Source organism: Vulpes lagopus, chromosome 7 (genome assembly GCF_018345385.1).
Source record: "Vulpes lagopus strain Blue_001 chromosome 7, ASM1834538v1, whole genome shotgun sequence".
NCBI classification, from domain to species: Eukaryota; Metazoa; Chordata; class Mammalia; order Carnivora; family Canidae; genus Vulpes; species Vulpes lagopus.
In genome coordinates this window covers 106,502,695-106,518,203 of record NC_054830.1, presented here as the reverse complement: position 1 = coordinate 106,518,203, position 15,509 = coordinate 106,502,695, and the positions used below count along the sequence as shown (strand labels likewise).

Genomic DNA, 15,509 nt, shown 5'->3' with positions numbered 1-15,509 from the left:
ACAGCCAATCGTTTGTCCCTACGTCACCAGGCGTGAGCTTGCTTTGGAAGGAGCACAATTTGCCCCGCCCCGTAGGCGGAGCAGGATGCCCATTGGCCCACCAGCGTCCAGCAAGCTGGGCAAGCCCCGCCCCCTGGATGCCTGGCACACCATTGGTTCTCCCTCCAACCAATCGCCACCGCGGGCTTGGGTGCTCCCTTTCCTCTGCCCCTCCAACCCCGGGAGATTTAAACTGCACTTCGAGAGCGATTATCACTCTTTAGGATATTACCTAAGGAGGTTTGTTTGGATGCAGGGTGTCTTAAAAGGTTCTCTTTCCTTGCTTCTTTCTTCTATCGTTACGTGGGTCTTTTCCTCTCCGTTTTGCTTGCCTTCGTTCGGAGATGGAGCGTTTTCCGCTGGTGTAGCAGATGTTGAGCCAAGACAGGTGTGTGTGCTTCTGTCGAGCAGCACTGGCCCCTTGCAAGAACTTTCCTTGTTCTGTGTTCTTGTAAAGCGCAGCATCTATTAGACGCTAGGTTATGTAGGATAAAGGAAATATCTCTTGAAGGAAAGCGGGGGGATTGAACCATCTCTTGGCGTAATCCTTATTACAGACTAAAGGATCGCAAACCGGTCGTTTATGGAAATTTGAACACTGATGAGGTGATATTAAAGAATTATTCCTTTTCCCCCCCCCAAAGTTTATTTACTTTTGTAATCTCTACACCCAATGTGGGGCTCAAACTCAGGATCCCAAGATCAAGAATCCCATGGATTTCCGACTTAGCTAACCCAGATGACCCTCAATAATTTTTTCAATAATTCTTAATATTGAAGATTTGAATCATCCAGTGGGAGTAGTGGTGGGTATAGATGAAACAAGGTTTGCCATGAGTATTACGTGATGGGTGAGTGGTGATCCATTATATTATTACTCTCAAAGTTTAAAATGCATACTAATCATCTGGGGATCTTGTTAAAATGCAGGTTCTGATTCAATAGGTCTGGGTTGGAGCCCAAGATTCTGCACTTCTAATAAGCTTGCAGCTGATGCTGATGCTGATGCAGCTGGTCCTGGGACCACACTTTGAGTAGCAAAACATTATACTGTGTTCTTCTCTGTATTTTTGAAATTTTCTGTAATAAAAAAAAATGATCAAAATAGCCCAGAAGCTTTTTAAAATGCAGGCCCCCAAATTATTCAATAAGTTGAGAGTGGGGCCTAGGAATTCTCAAGGCTCCCAGGGGCTACTCATGCTGATGGCTTGCAGACCAGTCTGAGAAACAAATCAGGAAAAAACAAAACAAAACAAAAAAACCTTTGTCTTTGAAAAACAGTTAAGTCCGACGTACAACCTTTACTGGTGTCCACATCTTGGTGGTGGTACAGTGTAGTCAGCCAGGTTTTATCCTAATACTCTTTTCATCTGTAGAATCTGCTTCCCCAGAAAGAAAGTATGTGAAGTGTCTTTATTCTCTGGGATTGAGATGGTGAGTGTGGGCGTCAGCACAGAGCCCTGCCATTCCAGGTGAGTTTGAAAATCAGACTGGGGGTTAAAGGAGTATGGGATGAATTGATTTCTGCTTTGATAACCCTAATCATACTTCATGGGGCCACTGTATACTTCCCCCACAGGTGGGAGGTAGAGACAGATGAAACTGTTCTACAGCGGCGGCAAAAACAGATAGATTATGGCAAGCGCACACCTGGTTACCAGTGTTTCCTGCAGCAGGTCCCCAAGTGAGTGCAGTTGTGGGTGGTCACAACAAAAGTGTCAGCCAAGCCGTTTGTTTCAATGTAGGATGACGGAAAGATACTAGAATCTGAGTGCTCTCACAAAGTTCTATCATTACTACAACTAATTCTCCTAAAATGTAGCCCCAAAAATAAATTTTCAAGATTTTTTTTAATGGAACAAATCATACTTGAGCCCTGAGAGTTGTTAGAGTTATATTCATGTTTGCTATGAAGTTTTTTCTTTCTAACCATTACCTCATACCTTCAGCTGACTTCGCTAATTACAACCTAATTATATGTAAGTTTCCATGCATACACACAAACTAAATGTATTAAAGGGTAGTATGTATTTTATTTTTTTAAAGATTTTATTTATTTATTCATGAGAGAAACAGAGAGAGAGAGAGGCAGAGACACAGGCAGAGAGAAGAGTAGGCTCCATGCAGGGAGCCCAACGTGGGTTCCATCCCGGGTCTCCAGGATCATTCCCTGAGCTGAAGGTGGCAGTACACCGCTGAGCCACCCAAGCTGCCCGGCAGTATGTATTTTATTTTATTTTATTTTATTTTATTTTATTTTATTTTATTTTATTTATTTATTTATTTTATTTATTTTTGGTAGTATGTATTTTAAAGGGATGTCAGAAACCATCTTATATTTATCTTGACTTCTGGGGGAGTGAGTTTATCTAAATTACCTTTATCAGAAGAATATTAGAAATTTAGAAAGTTCAGTGCTTAATCCCATTGAATTGAGGACACTGGTCTTACCTTACTCTCAGGAAATCCCTAATGAATCTCTGAATTCACTGTGATAAACAATGCACTGTGCCCCTTTATTTTGGCCTGAGTCTGACACTTATTTGTCATCGCCAGGGCAAAGCGACAGCCAGGACTTCACCCTCAAACACCAAACAAGAAGAGGAGGTACAGCCGCCGCTCCTGGGATGCCCAGATCAGGCAGTGGAGAAGAGCCTTGCATTCCTGGGATCCCCCCAGCCAGCCCCCGAAAGGCAGGAGGTCCGAGGGGTGTGTGTATTATTCTTGGTTCCTTGTTAGGAGTGGTGGACTGAGCCCTACCTCTCCTCACTTTGCAGAGGTTTAGCTTTTTCTGGCTGAAAAGGGATAGTCTGAAAGAGGTGCATATTCCTCTGACTCTGCCACCTTCCCAGCCAGGGAATGGAGCATCTCTTAGAGCCAATGGGTTCCACACCTACGGATGACCTCCTGGATGACTGGTTCCAGGCCCTGGAACCATCAGTGAATCTGGATGAAGACCAGAAGGGAGCCCAGGTAGTATCCTTTTCTAAAACCCATTGGAGCAGGGTTAGAGTAGGGTCTGGCCCACGAGGTAACAATTAGGATGGGGTTCAAGGTAGTAGTCGAAGAACAAAAGAAGAAAAATTGGGCAGCAAGAAAAAATAGGACATGAATTAAAATATCTAAGAACTAAAGGTGGCAATAAGGACATTTAATTGTAGTTAACAATGGTGGGAAATTGGGCTGCATTGGGGGTTATTTTATACTTGATGAAAGGAGTATAATATTTATTGGAATTGAGGCCTTGAAACCTGATATGTTTTTTTTTTAATGTCTCCTTTTATTTCAATATTTTGCAAATGAGCCAATGCTAACCTTACTTCTTATTCTCAGTCACTGAACTTTAATAAAGTATGGTTGATAATAAAAACAAGGATTACCAAGTGGAATGAAGACCAAGGGCTTTAGAGCCTCCGGACTGCTTTATAATATTATTTGTCCACCACATGGACAATCACTTCATTTCTCCAACCATTTCAACTGTCAAATAGGGAGATTTGTCTCATTTGATGATTCTAAGCAAAAAATAAGAATACATATTAAAGTATGTAGCACAGTGCCTGGCACATAAGTGCTCCACAACAGCAATTATTGGAAACTATGTCTCCCCACTTCATGGCCCCTGTCCCCTCTTTTGCCAAGGAGAAATGTGCAAGGAAAGGAAATGTGCAGTGCATCTTCCTTCCACCCCCATTTTCTTCATAAGTAGCTCACTCTGCCTCTACTCTTCTTTTTCAGTTTGCAGACTTGGTAGCTCCTGCCTACTCCTTTCCCTGGCTCTATGAGGAAGATCACCACTGGTTCTACTTTCTAGCTGATCACAGTTACATACCTGTCCCAGATTTGAATGAGGCACAAAATATTTAGAGAAAGCATATGTCTTTCAAGGGACGTGTTGCTAAGTGTAACAGTAAAGATTACTTGCATTACTGCTACTTCCCAATGGATTAAAAAAAAAAATCTAAAACTGCCCTACAAAGAGATCACAACACGAAGGCATTGTTTAAAACTTCTTTTCCCATTTCTGCCTGCTTTTCTAAACCTTCTTTGATAGCTGAGCCTCAAATTTACATAAGAGCCAGTAACCATTTAGCTGTTCCCCAACCTCCTCCCTACTAACGTCTACATTCAGTCTTCTCAAAAAAGACTTAAACTTTGGCTGAGGTGGGAGGTGGTGGTAGTGGTGGAAATTTAATAAAGGGTGGCATCCTCTTCCTGAAGAGGAAATACAAAGCTATCAACATCTTTTACCCTGCCGCCTGTTTCCTTCCTCCTTCCCTTTCTGTCTTAAGGAAAGTGGTCCAGCTGTAACCACCATACTCCCCCCCCTCCCCCGCCCACCCCCGCAAGCAACTGAAACGCCTATGATGTCATAATCACAACCCCATTACCTCATCCTGCTGGGGGGTGGGGGTGCGTAGAGGAAGGAGGAGGAGTGAGCAGCCCTGGGCCCTTTTCAGCTTTACAAAGTGTTTTGGGTGAGGGCTAATTACAGAATCAATTGGGAACGGCCCCGCAACCGTTACAAGTCCTGGGTTTATAAGGTTGGAGGGTATCCGGCAGCTGGAAGAGGGGCTCCCGAGACTCAGAGCAGGCCCTGATCGGCTCTTGGACTACATTTCCCAGAAGCCTTCACGTCGCGGGCCGGTCCTCTGCTGGCGGAAGGGGGATTCCTTCTGAGAGATGCCCGTAGAGGGCGGGAGGAGAGAGCAGGTAAGAGGAACTCTGGCTATTTCTGTTACGTGGCCCGAACCGGGTAGGGGGCCGCAGTAGGGCCAATGTTGGAATGGAGGGCGAGGAGAATCGCTTTGTTTACCTTCGTCCGACACGGTCTCCCCCGCGGGTTTGGAGATGTGCCGCCAACTGGGTCCGTCCACCTTCAGCAATATTTTGGAGGGGGTGACTCGATAGTGAAGAAGCCACCATCATCCCTAAATCAAAGAGCTTGGCTCATTCCCGACAGCACTTTCCAAAAAAGATTTTGGGAGAGAAGCGACGCGGGGTTCGAGCCTCCCCGGGCGGTTCAGGGCGATTCTGCGAACCAGAGCGATTCCCCCACTCTCCTTCGGGGCCCGTTGGTTCGCGCCGGCGCCTTTTAAGGGCACCGTGGGGCGAACGGAGCGCTCAGAGCTGCTCCGGCCGCGGCCCAGGGAGCTGGAGGAGCCGCGGTAGGTGGCGAGGGCAGGTGGCGCTGGGGCCTCGGGGCGGGCACCTCGACTGTCCCTCCCTCCTTCCCTCTTTCCCTTCCCCCAGCCTGGCGGCGCGCGCGGCACGGCCTCTCTGGACGCCTCCGCGGGGAGAGCACGGGACCCGGTGGGGGAGGGGTTGGCGGAGTGCTAAGTCCCAGACCCTTTCCATCTCCTGCGTCCTGAGTTCGCTTCCCGCGGCCAGATGATGGAAGCTGATTGGGAAGAGGCGACAGACAGCCCCCCTGAGCGAGCCCTGGTGCCCCCCTAGGGGCTAGCGGACGCCCCATGCCCCACCCCGCGGGGACAGGCAGGGCAACCGAGGGAGAGGTTGAAGACTGGAGGGGGCCTAGCCTTTTGCTTCTTCATCGGGGTGGGGGGAGGGGTGCTCCCCACTTGTCACCCCTATCCCCGCCAGAGCCATATGGAGGAAGAGCAGTCAGTTCACCACTTACCTGTTCATGCACCTCCCTGCCTCCCTCATGTTTTTCTTTAGTGTCCCCCAGAGGTGTGGGGCTGGGACCTGGGGGGAGGGTCCCCAGGGGATTTGTGACTCTCCTCCCTCTTGGCTTGATTTGATCCTGGGTTCTCCAGGTTTCAGCACAACCTTAGCATCCCTGAAACCCCAACGTCAGGGGTTACTACCATCCAATAGTAGATGGGGTAGGGGTCCAGTCTTTATTTTAGGGGGCTGATGGTGGAGGGAAAGCCTGGATTGAGAGTTGGGCCTGGTGGGGTCGTAGGGAGGGCCTAGCGGCCTGCTGCTCTGTAAAGGGCTGAGCCCTGTGCCAGTTGTTAAGCTGAGAAGTTTTAACTTGTTTAGTGAACATTCAGGGCTGTCTCTGCCCCTCAGATACACAAAATGGAAGGGGAAGGAAGGCGGCAAGAGAGGGTTTCTTACACTTTTTTCTATGCCTGCCTGAGAAAGAGGAGGCCCCTCGCGGAGCTGGTTTGCCTTCTTTTGTGTCCTGGTTTGATTCCTTATGGCTTCCGTTCTGTTCCCCCTCTCAGCCTGGCCTGTTTTAGGAAACTCAGGCTGAGAGTATCAGTTGCGTGGTGGTAGTTGCATTGTTCCAATTACCGCTGTGTGTGGCCACATCCCAACAATTAAAATGCAGAAAAACACAAAATCACTCTCTTCACTTGATCCCAGAGAGGGCTGGGAGTTTGCTGTTTGGCCAAATGCCTCATGAAAAGCTTGAAAGACTTTGCTTCACTCCCTGCTCTTCATGGCTGGTGAGCCTGAGGCCTGGGATCTCTGGGGTAAAAGCCTGCAGTAGGGTCCCTCTCTAGTTGATCTTTTGGGGGCAGAGTTAAGAAACCAAGAGCAATGTGATATAAGCTTTAGCTTTTCCCACAAGATCATAGGGGAAGCCGCTGAAGGGAGCTCTCAGGAAGCTAGAACTTCGTTGAGGGTGGTAATAATAATTATGCATGAAAATGATAGTTAACTGTAATGATGGTTGATTTCTCCCACAGCTTCCAAAAAACTGCAGATACATCAACACGTAGTTCTTTGCTTTTCTTTACTTACTTCTCTCCAAGGTGGAACGGGGTAGAGATGATTCCCTCTTTTTGCAAAAGTAGAAAGTCCTCTACCTCCAAGGTCACAGAAGAGCTGTTTGGGGCTTCCTTGGGTGTTCAGGTGAGGGAGGTTGGCATCTAGCCAAATAGATAAACCCAATTGTCCTCTTCAGGTTAATGATATTATCACATGTGGCATTCTTAGGCTGTGTAGAGCAACAAACAGGAGAGTTTGAGAAACAGTCTATGTGGACTCCTGATTTGTGCAGGTTAGATGGTATGCTTTTTACACTTTGATATTTCACGTTATATTGTACCCATGACAGATTAAGACATTTATTCTGCCCATTTTACATGTAGGTTAACTAAGGCCAGGAAAACTCCAGTGATTTCCCAGAACTGTCCCAGCAAATTAGCACAAGACGTAGATTTCTTGAATGTTTGTTATACCTACTGGAGAATGCTACATACACCTTCTGATGAGCTGTCTGCCTGCTGGTCATTTCTGGGAATAGGCGGAACCATATGGAAACACTAGGTTATCCTCCCCTCCTCCATTGAGCAAGGCCCCTCAGGCAATTGTGTGGGCTTGAAGCCTGTTCTCTGATGGAATTAGTTTGCTTATACTGAACTTGACCATGGGAAGGAGCCTTGATTAATTGAATCCGTGGTCTTTGAGTAAGATCAGGCTAAAAAAACTTAGTTGAATGAAGTCATACAGTTCGTGTTATAGAGTTGAAATGTAATTGGAAAAATCCTGGTACCATTTCTCTATCTTCTTAACCCTTTTAGAGAGAATATTTACAGTATCTGTTGGAAAACAAAAATATATCAAACACTGAAGCTTAGGGAGAACATAAAACCTTGTTTACTCTGATTGATCTGAAGCAGAAAGTCATTCCTACAACCAGTTCTTGCTGTTCCCTGTTCCTTTTAATGTCGTTTAGGGAAATGGTTACCTCTCTGTTTCTGATTGGAAGATAAAGTATTGGGGGAATCAGGATGAAAGTAACCATTTGGATATCCCTCTCTCACTTGAGCTGTTTTTTAAGTGGTGCTGGTACTCTGGGTAGGCAAAGCCCAGCATGAACCAGGTTAGGGGTGGCGATTAGGTCTCAACTTGCTTGCTTATTCTGGTTCGTTTTACTGGTTAACTAAAGTGTCAAGTTCAGGATGTTTCCAAAGCTGTGTTTAGGCTTAGTAGGAAAGAGCTGTGATCAATTAATGATGTCTGCCAGAGGCCTGGCATAGGGATGCTGTGGTATGTGTGCCATGCATTTTCTACCTTTGGGCCAGGTACATCTCTAATATCACTTGGGGCTGGTCCCTCTGTAATTGGCAGACTCAGCAGTCATGACTGGAGAGGGAAGTCCCAATGGTGCTAGGATGGTGCTGCAGTGGCAGAAGACGGCCCACGAGTGAGGTCTGGAAGAACGACAGGGAAGACATCCATCATTTGCTCCAAAGTGTGCAAGTCAGATCCTGGGGAGAATCATGATAACCCTGATCACTGAGCAGCTACAGAAACAGACTCTGGATGAGCTGAAATGCACACGCTTCAGCATCAGTCTGGTAAAAGACCAGTCTTCCTGCTTCTCTACAACCCCCTCCTCCTTTTTTCTGAGGCTGTTTGTTGCTACTACTCTACCCATGTCCTGTGTCATATGAGTCATTGTACTTGTACTGGAAAAGCCCAGTAAAGGCTCAAACCCAGCCCAAAAGGAAGGGGTCAGGTACTTTTCCACTGGTAGAGAAGGGACACCAAAACTGGGGTGGAGAAGGGTTTGAGATGTTGGGAGATGTGGATTATTTTACTCACTAACTTTGGGAAGACAAGGAGAAGAGATCACTAGGAGTTCCTCCCGTCCTTATAACCCATAGACTCCAGGGGTGAGCCGTGGAGGGCTTCCTGGAAATCTGTGTCCTGAGCCTGACTCATTATGGGTGTTATCTTTCCCTTAGCCCCTGCCTGATCATGCAGACCTCTCCGGCTGTGGGAACCCCTTCCAGCTTGTGTCTGGTAAGACATCTGTGTGTGTGCATGCTCACGCGTGTACATACCTCCATCCTCATTTTTCTTGCGCTGGTTTCCAGTGACCCTGGCTAGCCAGCCTACCTCCACGGCTTTCTTGCTGGGGTCACCTGCTAAGGTTGACACTTGTCTCCATTTTACCACCCCAGCACAGGAGTTACTTGTTTAGTTGGCTCTTACTCAAGCCTTGATAGGACTTTTATAATCTGATTTTATTTATTTGTTTGTATATATATTTTTTGTCTCCTCCCATAATCTGATTTTTTAAAAAAAATAAGTAGTACGTTCGTGTAGTTCAAAATTTTTGAAATTAAAAAAAAATTTTTTTTTAAATAATAAAAAGTTTATAGCGAGAAGTTTCCTTTCTCCATCCATCTCCCACCACCTCCTTAAAAGCAGCTCTTGTTATTACTTTGTCTATCCAGTTAGAGTTTTTTAATAGAAATAGAAGCAAACATAAGTGTGTTTTTTTTATTTCTGTAAAAGGTTGCATACTATATAATTTGTGCTTTTTTTTTTTTTTAACTTAACTATAATAGAGCTAGAAGATCTCTGCATGTCAGTGTGTTAATTTCAGTATTTCTTTGTGAATGGCCAGACACAAAGGAACATGGATAGTCTCAAGGTCTCCCAATCACAGGTTCTACCGTCAAAGGCCTTCCCTACCCTATTTACACTCTTGAGGAATAAAAATGATCTTTTACATGCTTGATTACCTCTTACTCCTTGACAGCCCTAACTCCTATTTTGGAAGGGAAGAGACCAAGGAAGAAGAGCATGGGCCTGCTTTCCCAACTTGAGGGGTTAGTGGGTAGGGTAGTGAGTAGGGTTAGGTGGAGATAGGAAAGAGCAGGACACACATGCATTTGCTTCTCTGAATTCATCTACCTTTGAGAAGGAGTGACAGGCAGTATAGGACACTTTTGAATTTCAGCTGGCTTCTCAGAATGAAGGCAGTATCATCTAGTGGTGAAGAGCCCTACCCTTAGCATCAGATAAACCTGAGTTTGAATCTTCCTTTGGCCATTTCATTCCTTTTTTTCTTTTCTTTTTCTTTTTCTTTTTTTTTTTTTTTAAGATTTTATTTATTCATGAGAGACACACAGAGGCAGAGACACAGGCAGAGGAGAAGCAGACTCCATGCAGGGAGCCCGATGTGGGACTCAATCCAGGACCCCGGGATCACGATCTGAGCCGAAGGCGAACGTTCAACCACTGAGCCATCTACGTGCCCTGGTCATTTCATTTCTATATGACTTTGGATAAGTTACTGGACCTCTGTCACCTGTGAAATGGGGATAATAGTACCTACCTTATGAGTTTTTGAGGAACATCACATAAAGTGTTCATTACGTTGTGGGGCACATAGTGAGCCCTTAAAAATAGCTAGCTATGAATCTTAAAAAAAAAAAAAAAAAAAAAAGGGATGCCTGGGTGGCTCAGCGGTTGAGCATCTGCCTTCGGCTCAGGTTGTGATACTGGGGTCCCGGGATCAAGTCCAGCATCAGACTTCCCGCAGGGAGCCTGCTTCTCCCTCTGCCTGTGTCTCTGCCTCTCTGTCTCTCTGTGTTTGTCATGAATAAATAAATGAAATCTTAAAAAAAAAAAAAATGCTAGCATTAATACTGTTTTTTACTATGAATGCTTTCCAGAAGGTGCTTCCTGGAGGGGCCTGCCCCACTGTTCCTGTGCCGAGTTCCAGGACAGCCTCAACCTCAGCTACCACCCCTCAGGCTTGAGCCTGCACCTCAGACCACCCAGCCCAGGAAGTTCCCCACAGGAGCAGCCCCTCTCCCAAGTCCTAAGCCCTGAGCCCCCAGACCCAGAGAAGCTTCCTGTGCCCCCTGCCCCTCCATCCAAGAGGCACTGCCGCTCACTCTCAGTGCCCGTGGACCTGTCTCGCTGGCAGCCGGTGTGGCGGCCCGCCCCCTCCAAGCTGTGGACTCCCATCAAGCACCGGGGCAGTGGTGGAGGGGGTGGGCCGCAGGTGCCTCACCAGAGCCCCCCAAAGCGGGTCTCCAGCCTCAGGTTCCTCCAAGCTCCCAGTGCCTCTTCTCAATGTGCCCCAGCCCACAGACCCTACAGTCCCCCTTTCTTCAGCCTGGCCCTGGCCCAAGATTCCTCTCGACCCTGTGCCACCTCCCCCCAAAGTGGCTCCTGGGAGAGTGATGCTGAGTCCCTGTCACCTTGCCCACCCCAGCGCCGCTTCTCCCTGTCACCCAGCCTGGGCCCTCAGGCAAGCCGCTTCTTGCCCTCTGCCCGGAGCTCCCCTGCATCCTCCCCAGAGCTGCCCTGGCGACCTCGAGGCCTCCGCAATCTTCCCCGAAGCCGCTCACAGCCCTGTGATCTGGATGCCCGCAAAGCTGGAGTCAAGCGGCGCCATGAGGAGGACCCCCGGCGGCTGCGGCCTTCTTTGGACTTTGACAAGATGAATCAGGTGGGACCAGCAGAACTAGGGAAGCTTGGTTGGGAGGAGGGAGACTTCCATTTTCACTGAGAGCCATCCTCGAGTTCCATGTACAACTGGCAGGTTCCTTTCTAATTTAAAAAAAAAAAAAAATTTAAGTTTGAATAGGCAACACAGGGCTTGAACTCAGGACCCTAAGATCAAGACCTGAGATCAGATCAAGAGTTGAACGTTAACTGACTGAGCTTTCACCAGGGTGATTTACCGTCCTAGTTGCCCAGGACTATACCCAATTTAGTACTCAAGGTCTCATGTCCTGTGTCACTCCTTGGGCCTGGGGGTTCTAAAGAAATTGAGATGAGACCCATGTTAAATCTTCCAACAGGGATTCCCAGTTGTTCCACTAAGGGCAATTTCCTTCCACTCTGAGGATGCATAAGCAATACAAGTCCCATCATTAGTGCCCTGTCCCTTCTTGACCTCAGGGCTCGTTTGCCACTTGCCCTTCACAGCTTCCCCTGGGTCTGTGAGGGCTTCGCAGAATGGGTTGCTGCATCATTCATGTACAGCAAACACGTTTTGACTTCCCAGTGTGAATACGGCTGTTGTATGCACTTGCCGACTCTTCATATTCTTCCTTCTAGTCTCCTGGGTCACAAACCTCTTTGAGAATCTACCTGCTTATTCATCGTGTCATTCCTCCAACGAGTCAACAAATGTTACTGAATACCTGCCATGTACCAGGTTGTGACTAGGCACTCACAGTATTGTAAAACATCCAGAAAATATTCTGCCCACATGAAGCTTATAAATGAGCTCCTAATCTTGAATGTGATAGAAACTATGAGCTATTTCCTCAAAGATTTTGGAAAAATTAAAAATTTTCCAAATGTTATCTGGGAGTTCACATACCTCACCCTAAAGCCTACAACTCCTGCCTGCAAGGGTAACCAGGAAGGACACTTGGAAATCCAGCTTGGGCCAGGGTTCTGTGGAAGTTAGTATCTTTTTTTTTTTTTTTTTTGCATTCTTAACTTTGTTGTTTGTTTGACAGAAACCATACTCAGGAGGTCTCTGTCTCCAAGAAGCAGCCCGGGAAGGCAGCAGCATCTCTCCACCATGGTTCATGGCCTGTAGCCCCCCGCACCTCTCTGCTTCCTGCAGCCCCGTTGGGGGTTCCTCCCAGGTGCTGAGTGAAAGCGAAGAGGAGGAGGAGGGGGCCGTGCGGTGGGGGCGGCAGGCACTGAGCAAGCGGACACTGTGCCAGCAGGACTTTGGGGACCTGGACTTGAATCTAATTGAGGAGAACTAAAACTGAGAGGCTACTTCCTGGGGCCACACAGACTGACTCTCTCTGGCTACTAACAAGTGTCGAGGCCCCAAGGCTAGGGGCCCAGCCTGGGAATGGGGGTGAGTGGAGGGCTCCGACTCAGGGCAGCCGGAAATCTTCTTGCTCCAGGAAGCTCGACCATGCCAAGAGACTGGCCGGGACAAGATTAACGGAGCTGGTGGCGGGAGGGACAGCCCCAGAGCAGACCCTTCCCATGGCGGCCCTGAGTGTGAGTATCCCTGCCACCGAGAAAGCAGTGGGCAGGGAAGGAAGGGGTCTGCTGACCCCAGCTCGGGGAATTTCACTAGCCCCTTTGCTTCAAAGGGCACTTGTGTCTTAGAATTTGGCCAGGGTGGGGGGTTCATTCAGCCTCCTCGGAGAAATTGTGTGAGAGTGTGTGCGTGCATGGGAGTATACTTGGGGAAAGGTGTGTTTGCGTAGCCTTAGGGAAGGAAGGCAGTTGCTCCTTAACAGCAGAGCATCATGATACCCCCAGGATCTTGAATTTTCACAGGACAGCAGGCTTACTCAAGGAGTCAAGAGGATAGCACCAAGTTTTTCTTTTTTTCTAAGTAGCTCTGGAACCAGGCTTATAATCCATAAGCACCACTGGCTCTGCAGAGGATTCTCTTTTGGGGTATGGCAGGGTCTTTAAGAGCTGTGACCTCAGCTAATGGTCTTTTTCTTAGGCCCATCCCCTCCCCTAGACAGATCTAATATTAGGACTGGAGAAGGCTCTTTACATTGATTCTGAGCTGGCCTTTTTCCTCATCAGATTGCCTAGGCTGTATACAGCCTTTGTCTCTTAAGTAGATGTAAGTGCATGTCGGCAACTGAGGCAGAGTTAGAGGGGGCCATCTTTTTCTTTCCCTCTCTATTGATGGGACGTTTTCCCCCTCACTGTCTGAATTTCAAAGGTCAAGAACATGGAGGGGAGGCTCTGTATTGGTCCTTATCATCTGAGGCCCACCTGCAGCAGAATTGGCAGTCAAGTTGACTTACTTTGTCAAGTAAGCATGGGTAAGCTCATCCCAGCACTGCCCTTTGGAAGCAGACTGTAGGAAACCTGTTGTTAGAAGATCCAGGTCTAACCTCTTTTCTGACTTGCTTGAGAAAGAGGAAGAGGATGTCAGCTTTTACCAGTTTGCTTGTCTTCCATTCCTGCCAGGAAATGTTTATTTGCCTCTAATTGGACCTGAGAGACATCAGGGAGGTTGGGGCTCAGTGAGGGTTGGCTGAGGATGTGTAAAGCAAAGGCTACGAGAAGCAGCTGGGAGTTTGTTGTTGTTGTTGGGTTGGATTTCCTTTTTCTTTCTTTTTTTCTTTTGTTTGTTTCTCACCCGTAACTTGAGCTGGGGCAGCAGGTCCCGGTGGCTGCAATGATGGGTTTAACGGCTGCCGGACCCTTGGTAGGACTGGTACCAGTGGAGATACATACTGACGTGGCTGCCAAGTAGCTTGTGAGGCTTTGTCCAGCTTTGGTTAGATGCTGCACAACTGAATTGGACCCGCCCTTCCTGTTTATTGGAGGAAGGGCATTCTCATCGATCTCCAGGGTGTCTTAGGATCCAGTTCCTCATGTTTGGGAAGAAGACCAAAGTCCACATGTTTTCTTCCTCCTGGAATTGAACCTGTCATTTTGTTGGTTTCCCACATGTCAGATAAGAGTGTCACCAAGCCTGCAGTCTCCTCACTTCCACTCCAGAGGAGGTGGCCATTTCTTCTTGAGCCTCTGGCTCTAGAGGTTCTACCCTTCCGGGGCTTTCCTCCTCTGCTCGTTACCATGTATTACCAGTGAGCTCCCAGGTCTGTAGAGGCCTGAGAGAGGCTCTCTGGAGAATCCAGGGAATCTGTGAGCCCAGGAGGTGCCCATCCTTGGTTTCATCCCTCCCTTGGCTCTTCTCCTTCTTTAGGCCATAATTTCCCTGATGCCAGCTTCTTTTTCTCCTGGGGCATCCTTATCCCTGGGCTCTCTGCTGCATTTTGGCCATGCCAGCTTCCAGTAGGCCACTGGCAAGGCCAGTGCGGTCTCTGCAAGCTCCAAGCTGAAGAAGTAAGGGCAGTAATTCTGCCTCTACCCTGGCTTCCCCAAAGCCCTAGGGGTGCGATCCTTAGGGGAGAGGGTCTACAGATAGTCTATTTGAATTCTATCACTGTAAGATCTGGAAAGTTAAATTAGTTGAAACTGTCATCTTGCTTCCCAATCTAAGCGCCCATGACCCTGGGACAGGCCTTTTTAAGAAGTGGTTCATTTTGCTTTACACAGTGGATCTGTTCCAACAGTTCTGTGTAAGCCAAATGCTATTTTGCGATGCATTTGGACTGCTGACCATTTAAAAGCAGCCTGTGTGATTGCTTCTTTTGTAAAGCAAGCAACCTCCCTCTACTTTAGCTGTTTTAACTATTTGGATTTTCACCTATTGGGCTTACCCAGAGTGGAGCACACCTTTACAGGGCTGTGGTTGACGCTGGGTAGACATCTGCATCTGTGTTGTGTGTGTGGTGTGGCTGACCAGTAGGTGAGTATTCCTGCGTGTGTGAGTGAAGCCACTCCCAGGCTGGTGCTCTCCTCCTGTGCCCGGTGACTGCCCAGTGGCAGCTCCAGCTGCCCTTCACTCCCACCTGCTGCCAAAGTCCCTGTGCTAATGGGATTACAAATACAAAAAGTGGAAAAAAAATTTTTCGTAAACTTTGTTTTATATTAAAAAAAAAAATCCATAAGTCTGTGTGTGTTAAACATGAGGTCCTGCCTCTGTGGCTGTGTTTGAAAAAATAAAGTTTTATTAGAATAATTCATTTTCCCAAGCAATCTTGTGTACTACAGTGTCTTCTTCCCTTCTCCACAAAGAAAGGCAAGGAGTAAGCAGGGAGAAGGCCATCTAACTCTAACAGCTCTTTCCTCTAGTGCATGGCTGGGCCTTCACCCCTTCCAGGGCAGTGTCTTGGTCCCTAGGCCCTTTGAAGCCACTGCAGTCATATCCTGTGGCCCAG

General features: G+C 47.6%; 2 protein-coding genes across 2 annotated transcripts; both read left to right on the top strand.

Annotated features, from left to right (window-relative positions):
• The first annotated feature begins 410 nt into the window (after positions 1-410).
• Positions 411-3,906, top strand: LOC121494352 (oocyte-specific histone RNA stem-loop-binding protein 2-like). Its single transcript, XM_041760663.1, has 6 exons — positions 411-427; positions 1,416-1,511; positions 1,619-1,723; positions 2,596-2,739; positions 2,892-3,012; positions 3,778-3,906. Exons 1-6 carry the CDS (start codon positions 411-413, stop codon positions 3,904-3,906), a joined length of 612 nt encoding a protein of 203 aa, XP_041616597.1.
• Positions 3,907-5,160: 1,254 nt separating this feature from the next.
• Positions 5,161-15,310, top strand: FAM53C (family with sequence similarity 53 member C). Its single transcript, XM_041764032.1, has 5 exons — positions 5,161-5,207; positions 8,092-8,321; positions 8,712-8,769; positions 10,434-11,218; positions 12,243-15,310. The coding sequence occupies exons 2-5, from the start codon at positions 8,244-8,246 to the stop codon at positions 12,498-12,500; spliced, it is 1,179 nt and encodes a 392-aa protein (XP_041619966.1). The 5' UTR covers positions 5,161-5,207; positions 8,092-8,243; the 3' UTR covers positions 12,501-15,310.
• The last annotated feature ends 199 nt before the right edge of the window (positions 15,311-15,509 follow it).

What these genes read in the sequence shown, in the direction of transcription:
- LOC121494352 (XM_041760663.1), top strand. An exon ending in TTCCTGCAGCAGGTCCCCAA is followed by an intron (nt 1,724 to 2,595) that starts GTGAGTGCAGTT and finishes TGTCATCGCCAG; the next exon opens with GGCAAAGCGACAGCCAGGAC. An exon ending in AAGACCAGAAGGGAGCCCAG is followed by an intron (nt 3,013 to 3,777) that starts GTAGTATCCTTT and finishes CTTCTTTTTCAG; the next exon opens with TTTGCAGACTTGGTAGCTCC.
- FAM53C (XM_041764032.1), top strand. Translation starts at nt 8,244, where the DNA reads ATGATAACCCTGATCACTGAGCAGCTACAGAAACAGACTCTGGATGAG. An exon ending in CCCCTTCCAGCTTGTGTCTG is followed by an intron (nt 8,770 to 10,433) that starts GTAAGACATCTG and finishes AATGCTTTCCAG; the next exon opens with AAGGTGCTTCCTGGAGGGGC. An exon ending in ACTTTGACAAGATGAATCAG is followed by an intron (nt 11,219 to 12,242) that starts GTGGGACCAGCA and finishes TTTGTTTGACAG; the next exon opens with AAACCATACTCAGGAGGTCT.